General features: G+C 33.0%; 3 protein-coding genes across 3 annotated transcripts; 1 reads left to right on the forward strand and 2 right to left on the reverse strand.

Moving 5' to 3' along the window:
• Positions 1 to 1,526: 1,526 nt before the first annotated feature.
• On the reverse strand, positions 1,527 to 3,830 carry LOC101264451 (NAC domain-containing protein 71-like). The gene is made up of 4 exons (XM_004245832.5): positions 3,248 to 3,830; positions 2,658 to 2,935; positions 2,260 to 2,571; positions 1,527 to 2,160 (listed from the first exon to the last, which is right to left on the reverse strand). Exons 1-4 carry the CDS (start codon positions 3,402 to 3,404, stop codon positions 1,885 to 1,887), a joined length of 1,023 nt encoding a protein of 340 aa, XP_004245880.1. The 5' UTR covers positions 3,405 to 3,830; the 3' UTR covers positions 1,527 to 1,884.
• An 8,500-nt stretch (positions 3,831 to 12,330) lies between these two features.
• LOC101264145 (pentatricopeptide repeat-containing protein At5g46580, chloroplastic) lies at positions 12,331 to 14,791 on the forward strand. The gene has a single exon (XM_004245831.5). It carries the CDS (start codon positions 12,484 to 12,486, stop codon positions 14,617 to 14,619), a length of 2,136 nt encoding a protein of 711 aa, XP_004245879.1. The 5' UTR covers positions 12,331 to 12,483; the 3' UTR covers positions 14,620 to 14,791.
• LOC101263835 (protein phosphatase 2C 29-like) lies at positions 14,767 to 21,467 on the reverse strand. Its single transcript, XM_004245830.5, has 4 exons — positions 19,204 to 21,467; positions 17,081 to 17,194; positions 16,487 to 16,751; positions 14,767 to 15,377 (listed from the first exon to the last, which is right to left on the reverse strand). Exons 1-4 carry the CDS (start codon positions 21,088 to 21,090, stop codon positions 15,253 to 15,255), a joined length of 2,391 nt encoding a protein of 796 aa, XP_004245878.1. The 5' UTR covers positions 21,091 to 21,467; the 3' UTR covers positions 14,767 to 15,252.
• Between the last annotated feature and the right edge of the window lie 966 nt (positions 21,468 to 22,433).

Here is a 22,433-nt window from a genome sequence, read left to right on the forward strand (position 1 = left end):
TAGTGCACAAAGTTATCTTGATTATTCCATCTAGTATTCTATTATATGTATTGATGGCAAGAAATATTAAACATATATAGTCACTTTCTAGTATACATTTATTAAATATAAAATATTCTTGAGTTATTCCTTACTTCGTCATTTTTAAGATAGAAGAAATTTTATTTTTTTTAATCAGTCTATCTATAACTAATTTAAATTAGTTAAGCGTCTTTTGAACAATTAATATAAAAATAAAAATGATTTATAAAAAAGAATAATAATTACGAAAATTGCTCAAGTATATTTGATCCACATTTTTTGGGGTAATATTAATTTGAGGAAGAAAAAAGACTTGTATGTTTAACTCAATAGAACAAAAAAAACATTTTGAAGCTCAAACTTCCTTTGAAAGTAGGAAGCTATTTGATCATGTTAGTTTTTGTTTGGCTACAGATTTTCTAAGAGTAGGTATTCAAAAAATAAAATAAAATAGTACACATTGTTTGGTCAAACAATTTGGTGATTTTTTGAAAATATATCTTCAAAAATTAATCAAACTTCAAAATCTGGTCATGAAATATCAGTTTCATTCATAGAATTTTAATTTATTTGCAGAGAAAATGTAGGGATAAGAGTCTGAAAAATATCTCAATTTTGATCGAATTTGTTCTTGCGATACTTAACTCTCATGAGGACCTATTACTTCCTTAGACTATTTAATACCGTATTTTAAACATATATATTTATCCACATGGACATAAAAAATAATATAAAATTATAAATAGTAATGTGTCCACGTGGGCACATATATACCTTTAAAAAACACTATTAAATAGTTCAGAGAGGTAATATGTCATTATGAAAGTTTAGTATTGCAATAACAAATTCAGCCAAAGTTGGGGTATTTTTCAGACCCTTATCCCTAAAATGTATTTCAAACACAACTTCAAGTTTCAAAGACTATTTTTCAACCAACTTAAAAAAAACACTTTATTGTGATTTTAACTAAATCTCACTATAAAAACAGTGTGTATTACATGTGGATTTTTCTGGGGATTAGTATGAAAATTAGCATGAAATTTAATTTTCTGCGAATTTTCATACTAATTTTTCAAAAAAATCTAATGTAATTTATAGCTTTCTTATAGTGAATCTATGGTCAAAAGCTAGCTAATTAAACTAAAGTTTGATAGTGAATAATTGATCAAATGATGAGCTATTTGGCATAATGAACACATTATAATTGGAGAGATTAAAAGTTAAAGCTCAAAAGTTGAGCCTAGTAAAGTTCTCACAACGTTTCTAGCCTACTTTCTTATATCCTTTGCTTGATAGTTACTTATAGTGTTCTCTTATTCATCATTTTACTGCTATCGCTAGACTATAAACTTTATCAGTACAGTTAGTTATCGCGTAGTTGGTGGTACTTAAAAAAGTACTTATTTTGTTGAAATCATTGGCTAAATATGTTGACATTTAACCAATCAATAGTTGCTTTATAAGAGACTTTAGTGTAAAACAATCATTAGAGATGTGACAAATAATTCAAGGTACAACACAATGTATTTCAACTTTGCAAATTAAAGCAACTCAAACATTACTTTTACAAGAGATATTCTGGTAATTTATACTTTTAACAGACATTTTCTTTAGCTACATTAGCTTATAACATAAACCATGTTCTATAGTGTGATCTTTAAATATGATCAATCACTAGATACTTCATTCTTCAGTAACAATGTCAAACGTTTATGCTTAAAATTGACTTCGCGAACTAGACTCAGAGACATTGTAAAATCGAAGGACTCTTAAGACAAACATTAAAAACCATTGTCTCAGAGAACACAACTCTTTAAGTTATTTCAAACCATAACATATTGTCTTGCTATGATCATTTCGTCTTCAGAAGAGATTTGGATTCCTGTTTGAATCGTTCTGATTGAAAACTTCATATGTCATGTCCTCGTTGCCATATAACCCCACGTAGCTTCCATGAATCGAGTAAGGAGACATGCAGCCAAAGCTACTTAAGTCACCAGAAAGTTCAACCTCCCCTCTAAAACTCGGGAAAGTTGAATTTGATGTGAACTCAGATTGATCACTAGGCTGCCACGGGGTCATGCTCGAGAAGTCATACTGTGGACAGTAATTAGATACATTCTGTCCCTGAGGACATTCCTACATTCATCCACAAAATAGTGTTAAGACTGTTAGTCTCAACGTAACAACAGGACAGAAACAGAATTGAATGAACTACGAATGATATAATGTAGATACCTTAGATGAATCAAGAATCATAGCGGAGGACATCCAGAGGTTTGCAGAATTAGCCCCTATTGCAGACTCATAATCCCCGAATTGTGTTGTCTGATATGGAGAAGCAATAGGAGTCGAGTAGTTGCTATCGTTGCTCATGTATGCACTTTGAGTTGGCGTTTCATCAGAAAGAGCATTTGGTGGTTCGTTTACTAAGGTAAATGCTCCACTTGTTGTACTTGTACTAGATCCAACTTGCTTAACTCCTCCAACATCTTTCGTCTTCAATGAAACATCGTTTCTCTTTATGACACGACAAAGTGCAAAAGGCCCCTAGAGACGAGCGAAATATGATTCATTTTATTGTTTACTAGTAAACCAGAAGAGCCTTTTTTAGAAATAAGATAGATTCTGTTTACCTGAAAACTAGGAGTACCCTGAGTAACATCATCACAAAGACGATACTCGTGCATTACCCAATCCGTTCTATCCCCAAGCGGAGCTCTTCCACGATAGAAAACCAATGTTTTTCGATAGCCAACAACTGCTGGATGACACACAACTTTCCTGTCTTTCCCTGTGGCTTTCCAGTATCCAGATTTAGTTGCTCGATTAGTTCTTGACCCATTCGGATACTTCTTGTCCCGAGGACAGAAGAAAAACCACTCGAGGTCACGTTTAGGCAAGAAAGATTTCTCTACATTCAAAAACAGAATATCAGAACCCCCAAACTCTTAATTCTCGTTGATAATTTAAGTAACCATATAACTTTCTCAAATGTGAAAAGAGATATGTCCCCACAGAACAAGATAATCAAATAAAGCGACAAACTTTGCAGAATCAACACATTTTTTAGTACAAAGTGCCAATGAAAACAACAGATTACAACATTTTCTTCAAACAGACACAATTCTAACTTTCCACGTGACACGTTTCACATCACAAGATTTATTACATTTTTAAACTTTGTGACCGTATCAAGCCAAAATAAGATTGAACAAATATATACCTGGAAGTTCCCATGGATCAAATTTGTACAAATCAATCACTGGAATAACTTCCAATTCAATTTCAAGTCCATCAGTTTTCCTTTTCAGGTAATATCCAACTAATTCCTCATCAGTAGGATGAAATCGAAATCCCGGAGGCAATGATGTTCCTGCCATGATGAAGTAACAGAATTTTCTCCCAAAAAAACAAAACAAAACAAACAACTAGCTATACAACAACAGAGCAAAAACAAGATTTTCAACACAATATTAGTTAAGTACCACAGCTATATCTGTTGAAAATTTGGAAAATCCAAAAATAAAAACTTTTTGCAACACTGAACTTTGTTTCAAGATTTACAATAAATTTCCACAAAATGTATTCTTGTAACAACAAGATCATCTTCCTTTGAAAAAAAAAATGTTCAAAAATATTTGATTTTTACTAGTATTCAAGAGAAAGATGTGTACGAACGAGATAACCAGAATTAGAGATATTTTTAGTTTATAGAAGAAAGAGAAGTTGTGTAGAGTAATAACAAAGGATTGTGAATATGCTTTTATAGGCTATGGAGAATCCAACAGTACAAAAATATGAACACCGAAAGAATTGTAACTTGTCTGAAGGTACCAAAAATTCCACAACAATGACCCCACACATACAAAAAAACTAGAATTCAGTTCACACTTGGAAAACTGTTATATCCTACCTGAGCAAAGCACTAGTGACAGTTAAAAAGACTTTAGTCTTACTCGATATTTATATTAAATTAATATAATAATAATATATTTAATATAATTCAATAAAATATGATCGAAAGAAAATAGATTGTTTGCGGATCTTATAATTGCCTAAAAATAATGAGGTTGAGAGGCTTTTTACTAAATCAATGAATACAAAATAGGGATAAACGTCTGAAATATATCTCAATTTTGGTTAAATTTATTGTTGCAATATTAAACTTTTATGAGAATTTCCTAAACTATTTAATATTGTATTTAAAGATATATATTTTGCCCATGTGGACATAAAAAATAATACAAAATTATAAATAATAATATTCGCGTAGGCACATATATACCTATAAATATACTATTAAATAGTTCAGGAAGGTAATAGATCCTCACAAAAGTTCAATTTCATAATAATAAATTCGATCAAAATTGAGATATTTTTCAGACCTTTATTTTTATATTTGAATTTAGAATTGATGTATATATTCTCACTTTAATATCAAGCGGCAAATGGATAATAGATGCCTCATATGTGTTTATCTACATAGTTTTTTGCGACTAAATCATCATTAATTAACACAAAATCAAATCATTCTATTAAGGTAAACTTAATGGTTTTGATGTGAACATTAGTGCTGAATAAGTATTTGTCCTTCAATTTATGACTCAGAAAGTTAATTTATTTAATTTAGTGTAAATAGAAGGTGTGCACAAGTATTATCATTTATCTCCGAAAGGTCGTTTGGTAAATGATAAGAGTAACAAATTATGTAATGTTAGAATTAATAACGATGAAATAATATGTATTATTAATTTATATGTGAATAGTTTATCTCCTAACTAGCTACTGACGTAATATTATCTATATAAAATTTAATACTCGCATAACTCACCAACAAATCAGCTACTAACCGACCATTATTAGTTATGTAAATGTTTATTTTTTGAATTTTCTTTGTTGTGCCGTAGAGTCTTCTTCCAAATATTTTGTTCACTTTTTCCCAAAGTATTGAAGCACTCTACAACCTTCCACATCATCATGAATAGACAAAACCACTTTTTTTCTTTGTTTAATGGAAGTGATTGTGTCATGCTATGGCCCAATGTTAAAAAAAGAAAAAGGTCCTTAAAGAGCTTAATGAGATTACTCACACTTTTTTTTTAATAGTGCAACTTTGTGGAAAACTCTACTTTGATTTTTTTTGGGTTCACATTCAATTATAGTAAAGTTGAAACCTTAAATCCCTAGGCCTAGCTAGCATGTTAAATTGCCACAAAAGAATTAGCAAATCAATAATGTTGCCGATCAGGATTGTGATAAAGTGATAAATATTTTTCATTCTTAATAATTCAGAAATTTCGAATTTGAGCTTGCTAGAATACAGAATCATTTTTGTTTGGGAGTGTTTTACTCCAATAAAACTTTACGGCATGAATCCGAATTTAGTTGGATGAAAAAAATAATGTTGATGTGATGGAACGAATTTGTTTTTCCAACTATTTATAACAAGTTGTATTCTACGTACTATTGGTTAAGATACAATGATAATTTCAAATTAATATAAGTAATATCAAAAGAATAAGCATACAATTGACACTAAATAGGATTAATTAGCCGAAGGAGAGATTAACATACAATTATTAATGGAAGTTTTTAACTTTGTGCATGAGATAAAAGGGTGGCTTAAGGCTTTAATATAAAGTTAGGGATGTATTAGGTGGCTTATGAGAGTTAATTTGTTAGATGATTACTCAATTAAGAATTATTCCCTTCGTTGGGTATTGTTTATCATGGTTTCTATTTTTAGAGGCAAACTATAAAATTTTGACCAACATTTTTAAGATGCATTTTTCCATCATATTAATATGTAAAAAAATTGTTATTTATAGTGTTTTTTCATATAATTTTAGAATATCTAATTTTTTTGTTTAAAATATCAAATTAATATGATCTAATTTGCCTTTAAAAATTAGTTAAATTGACTTTTGATAAGCGCAACATGAATAACATTTCCGGACGGAGGGAGTAGTAAATTCACAAACTTATTTAAATTAAAAACAAAAAAAAATGAATTTGGGGATAATAACTATTAGTGATGATTTGGGATCAACAAAATCTATATCAAAAACTTAATAATTTAATATAATTTGATCAATTTGTCTCCATATGAGAAAGAAATATTAAAAATTATTGAGAGAAAGATCTCCTAAAAACTCTTAAAACGACTAAATTTCAAATGTTCGGTATAAAAAACATTTTTCTATTCATAAATGTTTTATTTTCTTTTTCAAAAAGAAAACATTGTGTACCAACAAAAACTGCTTTGAATTAAGATACAATTATGATAGAATTCAAATAATATATTAAAAAAAATGTAGGGCAAATTATAACACTAACCTATAACTGTTAGATTTAATAATTTGAACACGTCTTTTTATAAAGGTCCCCTAATCTATTTCATTATCCAAAAAGAACACACACAAAAAGATAGTTCAGATTATGATATTAATGTGATATAGTATTAATTGTTATAAAACCCTTTTCAGACCAAGAAATAAATAAACCAAATATTATTGATTAATTAATATAAATTATATTCTATGCAAACCGTTTAATTGTTGGTAAAGTTACTTATTTAAAGAACAAATTAGTTTTTCAGTTTCCATATATGGACAAGGCAAGTACATAAATACTGAGTTTGGCAAGTTACGAATATTTTTCTTGTCTACAACCTTTTCTTCTTTTTTTTTTTAATAAAAAAGTTATACTAATGACGGCTGCTTTGTATTGAGATCTTCTACTTAATTTTATATAGAATTAAGCACACAAATTTTGAACAACATGTGTTCTTTTAGCCATTAAAAATATAATATAATTATGAAATGATCAAACAATAAAATTATATAGATAGATAATTCACTATTAACTAATTTAAGTTTATTTGTATCATTCACGTTTAATTTCTTTGATCAATGTAAAATAAATGGCAAGAAGTATACAAATTTTGAACGATGTATATTCGATCTTTTAATCATTATAAACATGATATATATAATTATGAAGTGACCTCAGTGATTTCAAACAATAATCTTTTACACTATTATAGGTAATCCATTATTAATTAAATTAAGTTTACTTGTTCCACTCACTTTTAATTAACTCGTTAGTCATTTTTTATTTTTATTAAAGATGACTATAAGGTGGAAATTAAATAGTTAACTAGTAAACTATACCTAATGAAAAACATGTGACATGAACAATTAATAATAATATTTATATATTATATAAAGACTATAAAAGAGGTAATTTAATAATAATATATTAGCTACTACATACTTCTTATTAGGCAGACAAATAGACACTATAGGCCTACAATTGTTTAGCCAATGGACATTTTGTTTTTTGTATGAATATAAGAATAATATTTTGGTCATGCATATCACAAGACAAGAGATGCGAGGAAAATAAAGAGATTTGTTGGGTTCCACTCGCAATAATTATGTGGAAAAATCGTTGGGTTTAATTTATCTGGCGTGAATGAAAAATAAAGAGAAAGAAGTTTTTAAAAAATGAAAACTTGAATTATAATGCACAAATATTTTCAAATTATGATCGAAATCCCAGAGATATATTTTAACTATATTAAGGTCTTATTAGTTGTCTTAATTTTTTTTTTGTAATTTTATACACCTTTTGTCTTACGTGGCACACTCCGTGACTGACGCGATTGAAGCGCATGGGAGATATTTGGATGTCACATAAGCCAAAAAGGTCCACAAAATTACAATAAATTCAGGGCATAATAGGACCTTAGTTTAATTAAGATGTGCCTCTGAAATTTCGATCATAATCTAGAAGGATACTCGTGCATTTTTTTCATTTATTTAATATAGGAACTTTGATTAAAATACTCTCTTTGTTTCTTTCTATTTGTTATTTTTGTGTTTTACAAGAATTAATTATTGACTGATTTTACAGTTTAAATTGTATTACAATAATTCATATACATAAGTTGATATATCGTATTTACTATATTTCACCTCAAACTCTTCAAGTTTTAACTATTTCTTAAATGAACTTAATACTATGTGCTTTCTCCACTATTCTAAAGAGATAAAAAGTTGAAGAAAAAAAAAGGAAGAATGAATGAAAAGAAATTAAATTAAAAGTGTAGTACGTAGACAACTCTTTTGGTTTTAACCAAGGGACAAAAATTGAGAAGGGAACACTTGAAATTGTACTAAAAATATTTTAGAGTTGGAATTTCATATTAGAAATTTTGGTGTGAATGAGGGATCCAACGTAGAATAGAAAAAGTTTGGTCAATTCAAGATAGAAGTGATGTCATTGATCATCAAATCATATTGGAACAAAATATTAAAGCATCAACAATAGTAGAAGAAGCACACGGGGACGGAGCTATGGTAGGGTAGAGGGTGTTAGATTCGGACGAATTCAATAGTTTAAGATCAAATTTTGTGTTATATTTTTGAAGAAATTGATTAAAATATGTGCACATAATTTAAAAACAATAATTATGTAACAGATTAGTCTGCTAGTGATATTGTTCACTTTGGGCTTAAGCTTGCACGGCTTTAAAACGTGTTACTAGTGGGTAAGACCTGCTTACTCATTTTGGATATATAAGTAAGCATGTCTTACCCATTAGTGACACGTTTTAAAGTCGTGTGGAATTTATAGACAAAACAAACAATATCACTAGCATATTGAATTGTCACAAATTATTTAAAAAATTTAGAATTCTATAAACTTTAAATATCTAACTTTGCTTTCAATACAACAATTTTTAAAAGTCGAGTCTTGAGATCAATTAACCTAGAAAATAAAATAAATAATTGTTACGAGCATAGAGTTTACAATGAATTTATGATTTTGAAAAAATTTAAAATTATCAGCATATATAAGTCAAACGCATGACGAGGTGATAAGATCTATTGTAAATTTTAGAATGGCTATTATTATTATTATTATTCACATGCCTTTTAATTTCCTTGTCGATGTTTGTCTCAATTCTCTTACAAGTCTACACCTTCTTTCGGCCATTTTGGATTTTTGTCTCATTTTCATTGTGCCAAAATGGGAATTATTGTCTAAAACCAACGGCTACAATTTAATTCCTTGGAAAAAATAAATTCAGCTGTCATTTTTGTGCTTAGCTAAAAGAAATTGGGTGGTTGGAATATTTTAAATTCCAATATGTTGACACTATATTACTCTTTGATGATGTTGTAATAAATACATACTATTAGTTGGCAATTTGGTAAATGCTTATGATTAATATAAATGAGTCGAGCTAAGAAATAATTAGGGTGCGTGTGATACGAAGGAAAATGTTTTTCTCAAAAAACTAAATATTTTTTAATTTATTTTCTAATATTTGATAAGTAAACAGATCTAAATAGATATTTGGTGGATACATTTTAGAGTAGACAAATTGAAATGTGAAATGTCCAAATTGATTTTTCTTATTTTCACTAACTAGAGATGTCATTTTTTTAAAAAATTAAAAATCTCTATATTATTGCTAGGTGATAAATCGACTGTCCCACGCATTGGTGAATGAATTGAACTATGGCACCTTTATTAAGGCTCAGACAAGTTTTCTATTAGAATATATGAGTTAGATTTAAGATGTAATTTATCGAGTCTGGCTTTTAAGAAATTCAAATATTGGAAGGTGAAAATACGTCTAATTCATGAATGTGCACGTACCAATATGAGGTGGAAATGTGTCTGATCCAAGAAAGTGCATGTATCAAATTTAAATTTAATCAAACTCCAATATAAGTATCGAATATCGAATGGAAAATTATAAGAAAAGGTTTTTAAAATTTACAAGTTATATTGAAAGTTGTATTTGTGTTTCTAATCTAAAAGATCAACTTTCATTGAAAAATCATACCAATAATTAGTTTATCTTTTTTACCCTATGATTTCAACTTGTGAAATTAGAGTTTAGTGTAAGTGTAATTATTAATGCCAAAGACTTAATTAGATCACTAATCTCCTACACGTCATCCTACATGTAGGCCACCTATGTTTGCCTCCTGTCGGCAAGTCGGTCTTCATTATACTATATACTCTCTTTCCTTCGTTCAAAATTATTTGTTATGTTGTGCTTTTCGAAAATCAATTTGACTAATTTTCAAAGTTAAATTAGATTAAATTAATTCAATATTTTAAAACTATATGAAAAGTACTATAACTTACAACTTTTTGCATATTAATATGATGGAAAAATATATCTTAAAATGTTAGTCAAAGTTTTTATAATTTGACTCTAAAAATAGAAACCATGACAAATAATACCGGACGGAAGACGTATTAAATTAATTAATGTGATTAGTCATAAACACAATTTTGAGGTCGTTTCATGGAATTTTTAGAAAAATCAGAAAATATTATAATTAATTAATTAATTAGATATGTCTAATGGCAATTTGTTTTGTCCTTATATAGTCATCAGAATCAATAATCATGTTTATGCAAATCTTTGACTAAAATATCACCTCCTTAATTATTACGTTATTTAATTAATTAATTATTTAGTTTCTTTGAATTTGTATTTAAACGTGAGATTGCAACGATAATTTTTATAGCATTATAATAGCAAAAAAAAAGAACTACATATGATTATGAATATAATGTTGGACTCTAAGCTCTTTGCTTTTAGCAAAATAACGACAAAGGTCATTCCAAAATTTTTTAATAACCTGATTTGTCAAACATTTTGAAAATGAAACGTAGTTATATTACCATTATTTTCACTAAACCATTCCAATTTTTTTAAAAAAGTTATATTCAGTGTTTAGAACTCATATTGGTGCTTTAAGTCCATATTAGTGCTTTGATTATATTTAGATTGTATATTGTATGGCTCATACGAAGGTGACACTCTCAAGAAGATTTTTTTCATATCCAAATTTTAAATTTGAAATCTCTATTTAAGAATGAGACAGTTTCACCATTGCACTACAAACCTACGTCCGTATAAAATTATTTCATGAATTCAATGGTTCTTGTTTCCATTTGATTTTCATTGTAATCATCCTAGGAAGCTATGATCCAATTCGTAATATTAATGACGGAGTCATAATTTTTATTAAGAATACTTTGAGAAAAATCATTATATAAGAATTTAAATAAACCTCTTGGGCTGTCAAATCAAGAGATATCTAAATCATTTGAATTGACAACATTACACCACATTCATGTAACTTTTTATAGTTGCTTCCAATTAATTAATATGATGGCCATTTTTTTAGTGATCATGATTGATTATCTTTTTGTCCTTTATTAAGAAATTTTTTTACCAATGTTGATCCGGAAGGACACAATTAACATAGTTTTTTTTTTTATAATCTAAATGTGCATAATTTATAATTATTTAAAAAATTAAATATCATATTCACAAAAGATATTAGAGAAGGTTAATGATCGATAGCGCTGATTGTTCGATAAAAATTAACGACATTAATAGTTGGTGGGTAATACTAATAACTTTCATTATACATGTGGTGATATTGAACAGAGTTGTGACAAAATATTATCGTCAAAGTAATTTTTAAAGTATCATACAAAATTTGAAGAAATCAAATCCATCCATGGATCAATAAGTGATTTTTTTTCTAAAAAAGAAAAGGCTAACATACTTGATGAGCTAAAATTACTATTCTGACTTGGTCATTTTTAGTATGAAAATATGATTTTCGACAAATAAACTGATTAATTGGGGAAAATTTACATAAATTTCACTAGTTTAGGATAGATTACTTAGATACACTCTAGTTTGTAATATTTTGTATCTTATCAAATTTCGGTGCGTCCAAATACGTCAAGACACATGTACCTCGGAATACATGGGTTAAAATTAGGTTTAATTTGTTTTAGATGCAATCTAAATGGATTTGTATGTATCCAAATGCATAACAAATCTCACTTGTCACTCTCCTATGTATCTTATATCTCTGATACATACAAATACATATATCTAGTATGTATCCAGTATGATTTGCATGTTACATAACAAATCTCACTCACCTTTCTCCCTATTTTAGTGTATCTGATTGCAAAAAATATAAATATATATCCCTCTAAATATATGATAGAAAACTCTTAATTCGTAATACGTAGTTATTTATAGTACATATAATAGTAGTAGTATACATGTGCAATGTGTCTAATTATGTAGTTTTTGCTCGTTCTTTTCTTGTAATTACATTTCAAAATGGCCAAAATATTAATAGATGATCTCAAAACCAGCCATCTAGGCTAATTTAGAGCCCAATAGAAAAACTACTAGCCCATTTAGTATAAGAAAATCAATCTACTAATTCCAAATTTTATTTTTTTAAAAAAAAAATGTAATTAGGGTTTTAGTCCTTTTAGGGGTTTTACCAAGACTCAACAAAAATCCAGATAAGGTGTCAAAATATCCACAAAATTCCTTATAGATGTATTTTCATTGAAGTTCCAAATCCAAATCCAAACTCTTTGGCCATGGCTGCAAAATTCTCTACTGGTTTAGACATCCATTGCAGCATACCTTATACTTCAGATACAAAGCTTCTTTATGGTTCATCTTCTTCTTCCACCAAATCATCAAGATTGTCCATTAAAAGATTCACAGTTCTTTGCAATTCCACTTCAAAATCACCAAAACCAAATCTTGATTTGGATTCTTCAAGAAAAAAACCCTCACTTTCTGAACAACTAAAGCCACTTTCCAACACCATTCTTGATGACCCACCAAACCAAGCAAGGATTCTCTCTAAGCCAAAGTCTACTTGGGTAAACCCCACAAGGCCTAAACCTTCTGTTTTGTCTTTACAGAGGCAGAAAAGGTCTTCTTACTCTTATAATCCTCAAATTAGAGACCTTAAGAATTTTGCTAGGAGGTTAAGTGAGTCTCATTTCTCTGATGATGCTTTCTTGGCTGTTCTTGAAGATATCCCACATCCACCCACTAGAGATAATGCTTTGTTGGTGCTTAATAGTTTGAGGCCATGGCAAAAGACCCTTTTTTTCTTTAATTGGATCAAGACTAGGAATTTGTTTCCTCTTGAAACTATCTTTTATAATGTTGCTATGAAGTCTTTGAGGTTTGGGAGGCAGTTTCACCAGATTGAGGAATTAGCTTTTGAGATGATTGATAGTGGGGTTGAGTTGGACAACATTACTTATTCTACTATTATTACTTGTGCTAAAAGGTGTAATCTTTTTGATAAGGCAGTTGAGTGGTTTGAGAGGATGTATAAGACTGGTTTGATGCCTGATGAGGTTACTTATTCAGCTGTTTTGGATGTGTATGCTCAGTTGGGGAAGGTTGAGGAGGTGATGAGCTTGTATGAGAGAGGGAGGGCTAGTGGATGGACTCCAGATCCTGTTGCTTTTGCTGTGTTGGCTAAAGTGTTTGGTGCAGCTGGGGATTATGATGGTATTAGGTTTGTGTTGCAAGAGATGAAGGCACTTGAAGTGCAGCCTAATTTGGTTGTGTATAATACATTGTTAGAAGCAATGGGTAAGGCTGGGAAGCCTGGTTTGGCAAGGAGTCTGTTTGAGGAAATGGTGGATTCAGGGCTTACCCCGGATGCGAAGACGTTAACGGCATTGATCAAGATTTATGGGAAGGCAAGGTGGGCTAGAGATGCTTTGGATCTTTGGGAAAGAATGAAGTCTAACGGATGGCCTATGGACTTCATTTTGTACAATACATTGTTGAGTATGTGTGCAGATCTTGGGTTAGAGGAAGAGGCCGAGACGTTGTTTCATGATATGAGGAGGTCGGAGAATTGTAGACTTGATAGTTGGAGCTATACAGCTATGCTTAACATATATGGAAGCGTTGGAAATGCAGAGAAAGCTATGGCTTTGTTTGAGGAAATGTCTAAAGTAGGGATCGAGCTTAACGTTATGGGATGCACTTGTTTGGTTCAGTGCTTTGGTAGAGCACAGAGGATAGATGATTTGGTTAAGGTGTTTGAAGTCTCAGTGCAGAGAGGAGTCAAGCCAGATGACAGACTTTGTGGATGCTTACTCTCAGTTGTGTCCTACTGCAAGGGCGACGATGCAGATAAGGTCCTTGCTTGTCTACAACAAGCTAACCCACGATTGGTAACCTTTGTCAAGATGCTAGAAGATGAGAGCACTAGCTATGACATTGTGAAAGAAGAGTTCAGGTCCATACTGACTAATACATCAGATGATGCTAGAAGGCCCTTCTGTAATTGTCTAATTGATATATGCAGAAAGAGAAATCGCGCAGAGAGGGCTCACGAGCTTCTATACTTGGGAACTGTATATGGACTATACCCAGGTTTACATACTAAGACACCAGAAGAATGGCGATTAAACGTCCGAGCACTATCTGTTGGTGCAGCTCAAACTGCATTTGAAGAATGGATGAGAACACTAGCTAAGATTGTGCAGAGTGAAGAGCCCTTACCTGAAGTGTTATCAGCAAACACTGGAGCTGGTACTCACAAGTTCTCACAGGGTTTGGCAAATGCCTTTGCTTCTCATGTGGAGAAGTTTGCTGCTCCTTTCAAACAGAGTGAAGAGAAGGCCGGTTTCTTCATCGCGACTCGTGAAGATGTAGTGTCATGGGTTCATTCAAAAGCAGCTGCAAATGCATAGATCATACTCTTTTACTTTTAGGATTATGGATTTAATTAAACTTGATTGATCATTGTACTTTGGGTAAACTGAATAATTATGAGAAGTTATTATCTAAGTGTTTCATTCCCAATGCCCCATTTGTAAGATGAACTTTACACAAAGATATAAACAACATTTCTCTCTTCTGTAAGTGGAAATCCACCACCAAAATACATAGATTCTCGCCTAAAGCTCTGTAACTAAGCCACCAACGTGATTACAAAAAGTAGAAATGAGGGGGGGACAAAAAGAAGAAGAAAAAACGAACTTGAATGAATGAAAGTATCCTTCTATGCAAAATCTAGAAAAGAAGATAAAAAATAAAAGATCCTGTCTCTTTCTTCTACGTAAGTTCTCTGCTAGTGCTTCCACGGTGTAGCAGACGCGCGTAACACTAGTTTAGGCTGTTTATCAAGACGATAAGCAGGCCACTGTGCTTATGTTGACTTCAAATGATCCTCAAAATCCCCATCCTGATGATCCACTTCTCAAGAAACTGGGAGATTACCCAGCTTCCCTACTTCTCCCAAGATCTCAACTCAGGATCAAAAAGGCAGCAGCATTATAACAAATGGATATCATTGCTGCACAGATGCCATCAGTTGTAAAAACTCAGAGGTATTTCCCTGACGACTTCCAAATTCTTCCTTCAAGAGATATCACCATAACAGTAACATCGTCATGGTACTTCCTGCGGTCTCCTTGAGGGATATCCAGCAATTCATGCAATTCCATTCCTGCAGACGAAATTAAATCTGCTTGAGAACAGGTATCTGGCATGTCATAACCAATAAAAAACAGACTTCTTTTTTATTGGTTATAAAATCCTACCAAGTAGAATGAAGCTACCAAGAATACTATTGTGAAAAACGGAGCCTAAGCAAATAGTAGTCTTCATATTCCAGTCATACACTAGTAGAAAGCTTAGATAAGCATGTCATTGATCGTGTCCCAGAAACCCAAGAGTGCACGTGAAAGATGACTAAGATAAACAACCATGGTAAGCCCGTAAAAATAGCTGCACATAACTTACAACAATGCCATATGTTCAAAACATGCATTTTTTTTAAAAAAAAAAAAGACAAGGATGAAGGAAATTTCAAACAGCATGCTCTTGAAATAGCATGACATGTGAGCAAGGAGCATGCCTTTCCTTAACCCAAAAAAGAATTGCAGAGGAGAAGAGAATTCTAAACAACTGCATAGCAAACACAGACACAAAAGCCAATATAATACACAAGCTTCTTAAATTTCCAAAAACAGCTAAACCATTCGCAGCAGAAGGGAAGGAAGGATAAGATCAGTTAGTGTACTAATAACACAAAATCAAGAATATAGTTTACTTGATCCCTTGTAATCACTAACAATCAGTTTTAAAGAAGAAAAAATCAAACTCTTTTTCAGTAAAAACAGGCCCAACGACGCTTCCCGAGAAGTCAAGAACTGAGTTGCAAACTATCTTTTTAAACACTTAAGAAAACGCAACCTAAAAGACCAGTACACAACTGCAAAAGTTGCAGAATCCAAGTGCAAAGGAAAAGGATTGAACTTCCCAGTCCTGAAATTGATTTATTTCTTTTCTAACTATGCCTGGATTGTTAAGCAGAAGATATGAGTTTGGGCTTTTCTCCATGGGATAAGGAGCAAAAATTGATAGAGATAGTTGTCTATGAGAACCAAAAATTAAGAGACTGCATTGGCAGATAAAATTCTCATAGCAAAAACTCCAGTGGCTTAGAAAGATATAAACATCACGACCTCCAATGCATAGCAAGGTTGGAGAATTACCCAAACGAAAGGCTAGTTTACCTCTACCCCCAACAGGAAGACTAGACAGAAAACTTACCAGCTTTCTTCGCTGCACGGAACAGAAGCTCCTCAATCAGGTGTTGAGCAGGATCCCCATCTGGAAATTTCTCCATGAAATTCTCAACATGAGAGACCACCTCTTCATTGCTCAAGTCTTGGTATAAGCCATCTGAGGAGAGCACCAAAAACTGATCCCCTGGACAGAGTCTATGGTGGCGCAACGAAGGTGTACAAGAAACGTAAGGATCATTGCCAATGTACACATTCCGAAACATTTCTAGCAATACATCGTTGAATTTAGGCTGCACGAACATATATTCAAAATGTTAGGGGGACTAGCAACAAAAATGTTTTAAAATGTATGTAGCTCTTCAATTGTGCGTCCAAAGAAGTACATCAAATATGCAAAAAATTATACAAGTCTCCACATTAAAGTGCAGTCAAAAATAGAAAGATATGTATCATACAGAACACAGGACAAATGAATGTTTGCACAAGATGGCAGTATGTCAAAGAGGGAATTCTGTATCCAAGTTTAAGCAAAAATGAGACTCCAAAATGTGAAATTTGATGCCAAGGACAAGATTTCGGAATTAGACGCTAGAATGAAGAATGAGAAGTGAAGACTAACCTGTTTGAGGAAGCCTGCACCAAAGGCACGAGTGACCTTCAAACGACCTTTTACCCGACCATTGACAATGCAATTGCTGTCATCTGGGTGCTCACTCTTGATTCTAATAACTTCCTGAAATTATCAGAGAAAGATATCAACTTAAGAACCAGTTCTTGTTAAAATATAAGAAGAAGAACATATGCTATAAGCAATAGCAAGTAATATTATAGTAAACAGCATAAGAAGACTAGTTTCATCATTAATGTCTTGTAACCATAAAATATACATCGCACAACACAGTCGAACATAAAACATACACATCATAGCAGGCAGGCAAAGGGAGAAGTCATCATACTCACTTTTGAATATATGTGAATAATACTAAGAGAGGTAGCCTGAAGAACCAGAGTCTATAAAAGCATACCATCCTGCTCCCTATCTGCAAACCTTGTATGATGTATCACTTTCTTAGCACGATCAGCATGCAAGCCAACTTTCACGAGATCGCATCAAAAGGTCTATCCATCTGTGTACACTGTACAGCAGATGAGGACTTCCCGGGGGTAACCCGTTCTGTGACTAATCTCGCTCAAGCACAACTATTGTACAACAGATGCTCTCTAATTAAGTTGCACAAACACATGCTGGTTTTCTTGAACAGGAGTTCTCCTTTTAGTCCTTCAGACTCTTTTTAGTAGCTTTAAGTTTTCATATTAGTTAATTTGTATTGTTCCACAAGTAGATCAGTAGAGATTCACCATAAAATTGTTCATAAAACTTGAAGGTACATTCTGCAAACTGCTTCCATTCTAGATAGAGGAGTAATTTCTATAATCTAAGGCAACAGTAAACCCTGAAGCAGAGCCCTTTAACTCACTATGGCCGTCCATTGAGAGCTGCAGAGACTAAAGCTAATTTACATTGCTTACAAGCCATCACAAATAATTCATTAAATTTGAAATAGTGGTTTATCTTCAGACTCGAAGGATAAGAAGTTGATTGAAAACCTAAATCCTAAACTATGCTCTCAATGTAATTGCTTAAATCAACAGAAGACATAGCCATACTGCTTTGAAGTAAATTGCCGGTAATAGAGATTATATCAGTAAACGCACAAATGAAACATGACCCAATTCGTAATTCGCAAGAGGGTATCTAGACTTCTTGTTCAGAATTTAACATGGTCAATGTACACATACTATTAATTTTCCAGCTTCCCAAATCCTTTTTCTTCTTCCAAGTAAACTAGGCATTAGCTGGTCTCAAAATGCAAAGTACTGGCTTCTTTAATATCAATTTATTATCATTAGAATGACATAAATCAAAAGGCAGCACATGACAAGAAACCACCCTATTTATGCAGGCAATTCAGACCAACCATAAGCATCAGATTAAAAAAGTTCCCCTACATTGACACCAAGCAAGTTGTTCTAGCCATATAAAACTGGACACTCATATTCACATAATCTAAAATTGCAGAAATAGTCGCTAGTAATGGTCATCTCAAAGTCAAGGTGATCAGAACTCCGATTGAAGGTCACTGGATGTAATTTATAACAAGTGGTATAGCAAATATCGTTGAGATAAGTGACTATAAATGTGGTTTATGATAACTAGTTCATTGAACAATCTGCTGAGTTGGTATGATACAACTTCAAATTGATCATCACTTGATTCAGTTAATAACAAGTGGTATGGCCAATATCTTTGAGGCAAGTGGGATAGATGTGGTTTACAATAACTAATTCATTAAACAATCTGTTGAGTTGGTTAGCAGAAACTTTAATTGTACCTAATTGGAAAAGAAAAGTGACTAGCACTTGAAGAATAAGTCAACAGAAGTCTTTATCAGATGGTTATACCAGCAAACCTTCCTAACATTTAAGAGTTGATTACACTTGGATCAAGAATTAGTGACCGACAAGATTAACAATAAGGCAGAGAGATGCATAATATATCTCTACAGTGGCAACTTCAAGACAAACCAGCCTTCAAAGTTCCTATTTGGAAACATATCCAAGTGAAATTGTATCGCACACTACATTAAAACAACCAAATTTCTTCAAAAGACAACTGCACATTAAATTTCAGACATTTAATCAAGCATCATAAGTAACTGATAAGGGACTAAGGAACCTTACTTCTTCAATATTAGTGCTGTGATCAGTGGATAATTGCAATGCAGTCAGCTTCATACCCTGAACAGGTGCCTCATTTGTCACCTTATTCTCCTCATTGCAGGCACTTGTTTCTTCAACAATGCCCTCAACAGTCAACCCAGCATTACGTGGACCTTTGGATTCTGAAGTAGAACTAACCTCCTCAGGCTCATACTTTGCCACAATAGCACGACTATCTCCTACGTTCATTACATACACATCTTCGTCTCTCATTAAAGCAACCAACAAACAAGACCCCATAAGTGCTAGCTCCGGATATCGATCAAGAACTCTATCTGTCATATCCAGGTACGCTAACTCAGTAACTTCAAGAGCCCTGGACATTGCCCTCAAAACCAAATCATGATCAACTGGACCCGTCTTTCGTCTCTTCTCATTTCTACTAGTACTTTCCTCCTCAACTCTATTCTCCTCCTCTTCAACTTTCTCCTTAGATTCCAATCCAAATTTCCATGGGAACAGTTTCTTACTCTCTTTGTGCTTACTTAACAAACCGTGTTTCAATTTCGACAACAGCAATGACCTCCTATTCACTGCCGAACCAGCATTATTTACACTTAATGCATCGTCTACTGAAAATGCAAATCTATCTGAACCCGAAAGATCAAGACCATCTTCTGGATCCTCTTCTGCTAAAAATTCCCACAATCTCCTCCTCCTAACTTCTATCTCCCCTGATTCAAAAGTCACCTTCTTTGACGGCCTTCTATCCACCTGCTGCAAGTTCACCTCACTTTCACCTTCTTCTACTCCAACCCCGCTATTAGTTGCCCCCAGTACTAAATTAGAATCAGGTATGCTAGAATTCGCAGCAATCACTTCGCTTTCTGAACTTGGATTTGCCCCTTCCGGATTACTAGTATCTTCACTATCCCAAAATAAACCCTCCAATTCTTTATACATAGCTTTGTATAGATTACTCATCAAAAACTCCGGGGCATCAGGGCCATTAAAACCATCATAAATTCCAACAAATAGCCATCCGTGTTCTTCCGATACAACCACATGCACACGATCCTCCCCCGCTTTACCCAATGCCCATTGAACATTACATTCGCTGCCCATATCCGAATCATGTGTGCAGTCCCCGGCGGCCGGAATGTCCTTTCTTCCGCTGACAAAGTTTCTCACCGGTACTACCCACGGCCGTTTCTTCTCGGAGAAATTCCGGTAGAAAGCTTTTTTAATTCCCGAAATGCCCTTTTTCCTCTTCTTTTTAACATAAACTCCACCCAGTGGAGCAGAGAACGGAACCCGGTTACCTACGCCGCCGCCGTCTGAGCCGGCGGTAGCATCAAGCGGTCCAGATAGTGCCCCACGCTCGATCGGACCAGACATGAAGAAGGCCCTCTCCATTGGACCGGACGGTTCGCCGGTAACTCCACCTCGAGGCACCGGCTGAAGCGGCAAAGCACTAAACGACGACGTACTCTCGAAACCATTTACAACACTGCCCCTAACATTATTACCACCATTAAAACCCACAAGACCACCAGCAGCATCACAGCCAGTGGCATCATCGTAAAAATTGTCAAGTTGAAGGACAGTTCTGGGAGTAGAAGTGTTCGCACTGACAGAAGCTCCAGAAATGGCACGAAACCCAGTTTCCGATGGACCAAGCTGCCTCGACCTCAGAGGAGCTGGTTCATCAAACCGTAACGACTGAGAAGGTGAAACAAATCGATCTGAGTGAGTGGGAGATACAAACCTCGCAGATGACCTCACATAACAGAAGGAATGGCCGAGGGTTTCATCAAGCGGTTCACCGGCGGTGAAGATCACCTCCGTCTCACCCCGGTTCACCGCCGGGTTAAAACACGGAAACAGCTGCGAAAACCCCCCTCCCATCACATTCGATTCATTTCCCCTCCCCCCACCCCCGAAACTCTACACACACAAATTTATCAATATCTGTCAAAGTGTTCCAAACTTTGACAACCGATATTCCAACCCCAGAAACCAAAAAGAAAAAAAAAATCTGGGTTTTGTAGAACTAGCTAAAGGGTACAAGAATTGTTTAAGTTCTTGGGTTTTGGTTTTTGAAAGAGAGAGATATATAGTGAGAGAAAATTACATGTATGCAAAGTTTTAGAGAGAGAAAGAGAGAGGAGTAGTTTTTTTTTGTACTACTGTTTTTGCGGGCTGACGAAGTTAAAAAACGAATATTATTTGAAAAAAAATAGAGAAGAAGATGAAGACACCTCTGTTTTCTCGGGACGGATCAGAATTTTCATAACGTAAATTATTGATTTGCCTCTAAATTAATAATAATTTTAAAAATAACTTTTTTCAAGATAATTAATTAAGTATTTAGATACGCTTTAATATGTGTCATTACATTATAGGAGTAATAAAATATCAAAAAAATATTAAAAACATTCGTAAAATTGATGAGAATAAGGAGATAAAGAGTGTACGTATGCTCAGTTAGTTGTCAATAGTATAAGATAAAATTAATAGAAATTCACATCAAATATAAGAGTGTGTTTGATATTTCTTTTTTTTTTTTATAAACTTTTTATCATAATTAAATATAAATAAATCGTTCAAGTTTGTTACGATCCAAAAATGAGGCTTGAATGGCACTCACACTTATCCTACTATGTGAGCGAACCAACCCATCTAAATCCCAACATTTCAAAACATAATAGACAGAATATAATGCGGAAGACTTAAAACTCATTAACGAAGTCAATAATTAACTTCTAAAACTCAAAACTTATCATTATCCCCAAAATCTGAAAGTCATCATCACAAGAACATCTACCGTCGTCTTCAACTCAACCGCAACTCTAACCAGTCTTCATCACACCGAGCTCCGCCTAGATGATTACATAGTGGAACAAAAAAAATGAGAATAGAGGGCTATATATTTTATGTTTTCTTTATTATTATTAGGAAAAAGTTAGAGGTGACCTGGCAAATGGAGTCCACGTAGGTAGCCATGTAGGAAATTTTAAGGTGAAATGACGATAAAGGGTATGTGAAAATGGAAGAATAACGGATGTAGACAGGAGAATGTGTGAGTTTAAAGAAAGGAGGAGTAGGGTCAAGGTGGGGAATTGAGGGACATTTATGGAGTGCTTTTGTCTTTATCGTTGTTTTTTGGGTGACTGAATCTGACTATTGGTTTTTCTTTTTTTTTTGTTTTATAAAAATAATAATAATAATAAATCTCAAATGTCAAGTCC

Source organism: Solanum lycopersicum, chromosome 8 (assembly GCF_036512215.1).
Source record: "Solanum lycopersicum chromosome 8, SLM_r2.1".
NCBI classification, from domain to species: Eukaryota; Viridiplantae; Streptophyta; class Magnoliopsida; order Solanales; family Solanaceae; genus Solanum; species Solanum lycopersicum.